Here is a 3,213-nt window from a genome sequence, read left to right as displayed (position 1 = left end):
GCGCCCAACGGAAAGTCCCGACCCCCTGGCAAACCTCCCCGTGGGTCCAGGGGTCCAGATGGCATGCTACCAAACCCTTCGCGGGCCCCTGTGGCCCCAGGACCTTGCTCTCGTTCCGCGTCCCGGGACCCCTCCCCGGGCGTCCCAAGGCCCGCGCCCTGGGCATGGCCACCGGCCCCGCCCCGGCTGGCCCCCGGCGCTAGTGGGCCGGCCGGGCGGGGTATAAAGCAGGCGGGCGGGAGAGCTAGCGCCCCGAAGCCCTGCAACAGCCTCCCCGCCGCCGCTGCCGGAGTCAAGCCCTTCCTCGCCGCCCCGGCAACTGACCGCTCGACCAATCCGCGCTCGGGACCTGCGCCTCCACCATGGCGGGTGAGTGCGGGCGAGCGGGTGGGACCCGGACCCTGCGGCTCTCCCTGGCGTCCGCTTAACGGGGAGGCTGCAGGCCCGGGCCAGCTGGGTCTGGAGAAGCCCTGAAAAGAGGAGGCTGCACCCCGGACGAAAGGGGCTCGAGCGGACGGTGCTTGGCCGCTAACCAGCTCTTCCGCCGGAGAAAGACGCGGCAAACTACCTCCGTAAAGATGACCGCCACGACAAAGAACAAAAAATCCTATCGTTGTGAAGTTGGGGGAGTGCAGATTAGGGATCATCTGTAGGCCACTGGACATCCCCTTTACTAACAGAAGGGTCTCGGGGAGGAGACGAGCCAGTCAGGGTGCAGAGTAGCAACGATGAAACATACAGCTTTCCTCTAGTTCCTAAATGCTTCATCCCCCGACACCCGCCCCCCCCTCCCACGATCCCAATTCTACCTTACAAGTCTGGCTAGACCAGAGGATGTGCACTGTACAGATAGGAACTGGAAACACAGGAATCCAGGACAGATGATCCCTTCAGGACCAGTGGTGAGAGTGGAGATGCTGGCAGGGTGGGGGGAGGGTGGGGTCAAAAGGGGGAACAGATTACAAGGACCTACATATAACCTCCTCCCTGGGGGACTGACAACAGAAAAGTGGGTGAAGGGACAGTGTAAGACATGACAAAATAATTTATAAATTATCAAGGGTTCATGAGGGAGGGGAAAAATGAGCTGATACCAAGGGCTCAAGTAGAAACAATGTTTTGAAAATGATGATGGCAACAAATGTGCTTGACACAATGGAAGTATGTATGGATTGTGATGAGTTGTACGAGCCCCCAATAAAATGATTACAAAAAAAAAGATTGAAGCCACGGAAACTATGCAGCCGTTCTACTGTGACTAACAAGGTCGCAGGGAGCCCACAGTAACAGGATTTTTGTTTTTTTGGGCACGGATGGGCGCTTGGCCTTGGTTCTTGCCCTTAAGTCAAAGAAAAAGTGAAAGGATTAGGGTTCTGGGATATGAGCCTTGACCAAACTTCTGGAAGAAGGGACCCTTCGATTTCTACCCTAGCGTCATCCGCTGTCACTTTGGAGGGCGTGTAGGAGAGAACTGACCCTTGAAGCAAAACCCTCCTTACTAAATACAGGTCAGAAACTGACCTCAAAGGCCGATTTGTGGCCCAAGGTCACACCTTGTTTGGCTTCATAGTATTTCAGTATTTTTCAAATAAATTGCTAAAGGATCCTGGTTTATTGGATTATGCCTTGGGCTACTAACTTGCAGGGTCAGTAGTTCAAAACTACCACAAAGCTTGAAAACTTATAGTAGTTCAACCCTGCCCTAAGGTCACTCCGAGTTGACATGATGGCAGTGATTTTAAGAATAAAAATAGATAACTTCACTTAGAAATGTGGGGTTCCAGCACCTGGAGAGACATAGGACAATCTAGCTATTGATGAGTTCGAGCTAGGGAAACTGCCCACTTTGGTTAGACTTTAACTTCCTAGCTTGCCTGGTGCAGGAAGCGTGTTGAGTTTATGGTTCTAACCTGGTTTAGGGTCCGTTTCTGTATTAAGGAGGGACTGAGGCAGCCCCATCAATCTGCGGATGCTTAGTGGTCACATTTTTTCTGCAGTGTAACCGGCCATCCTTACAGTTTCAGAACACCTGTAAAGTCAGGGAGTTGGCATGCATTACCCAATAGGCCAGGTAAGCACAGGCATGCTTGTGCTTGTTTACTAATTTGAGATCAGCAATCTCCCTGCCCCCACCCCCAAACACACACACAAAGATTCTCCTAGGTCTGACTGTCAGCTGTCTTCGCCCAGACCCCAACACCTTCCTAACAGAATCAAAGCCTCTTTTAAACTTTCCAATCCTCCACCATGATACAGTGGAGGCAGTGAGATACAGTAGGCAGCGAGATAAACACAGGCTTACTAACTGATTGGTAAGAGTGTCATGTGTTTTGCAGCACATCTAAGGGCGGGCTGAGCTAGGGACTGCATGGCCTGGAAAGGATGCAGTGAAGCGGGCCGTGCCAGCCTGCAGGCTGCGGTTTCTTCCACTTTATCTTTCAGCTGCTAAGAGACACTGACACCCCCCCTTCCAGAGACTAGTTCCTGGTTTTTCAGTCCCACAGTATACTCTGTATTTGTAGGTAACTTAAAAAAGTAGTGCAATTAATGAAGGAAGTGGGGCAGATTTGGAGCTTGTAAAATTAGTTTTAGCTCAACCCAGCTAACCCAATATTGCAGTCAGCTGGATTCAGAGCAACACAGATAGATGCCTCTGTCTCTCTAGTTCCCTAAAGAAGCAAATTCCATCAGAGAAGGCAGAGGCAGAGGGCGAGGAACTGACGGGAAGGCTGCATTTCTTGCCAGTTCTCCTTAATTGCCTGCCCTCCCTGCTAGAGATTGCTGTTAAGATCTTGCTTGTCATGCTCTATAATAAAATAATGTGTTGCACACTACAATCCTATTTATTTATTTTTTGGGGTCACTCATTTCTAGGACAAAAAAGAAGAAAATAAAGCTGGCAGAGAAATGTTAGGATTGTAGTATGCAGTACATTGCTTTTATTTTTTGTCACTAAAAGTTCTATGATGGAGCCGTGGTGCATAGTGCGTTATGATTGGACTGCTAACCACAAGGTCAGTGATTCAAGAACAGCAGCTGCACCCTGGGAGAAAGATGAGGTTTTCTACTCCCATAAAGAGTCTTGGAAAGGTAAAGTGGCCATCTAGCTCAGAAGCAACAAAGCCCACATGGAAGAAGCACACCAGCCTGTGTGATCACGAGGTGTCGATAGGATCAAGTATCAGGCATCTGAGACCCAGAACAAAATCATAC

At 50.5% G+C, this 3,213-nt stretch overlaps 1 protein-coding gene across 1 annotated transcript in view; it reads left to right on the top strand.

Moving 5' to 3' along the window:
- Positions 1-267: 267 nt before the first annotated feature.
- Positions 268-3,213, top strand: part of NQO1 (NAD(P)H quinone dehydrogenase 1) — an 11,833-nt gene continuing 8,887 nt past the window's right edge. The window contains exon 1 of the mRNA XM_030886599.2: positions 268-369. Within this exon, the coding sequence (XP_030742459.1) occupies positions 363-369 (7 nt within the window). The 5' untranslated portion in view covers positions 268-362. The remainder of the gene's footprint in view (positions 370-3,213) is intronic.

Source organism: Echinops telfairi, unplaced genomic scaffold (assembly GCF_000313985.2).
Source record: "Echinops telfairi isolate 266 unplaced genomic scaffold, ASM31398v2 ScPeMD7_2291;HRSCAF=2852, whole genome shotgun sequence".
In the NCBI taxonomy this organism is placed as follows: domain Eukaryota; kingdom Metazoa; phylum Chordata; class Mammalia; order Afrosoricida; family Tenrecidae; genus Echinops; species Echinops telfairi.
Note: the sequence above shows the minus strand (reverse complement) of the source record. Positions and strands in the feature narration are given on the sequence as shown.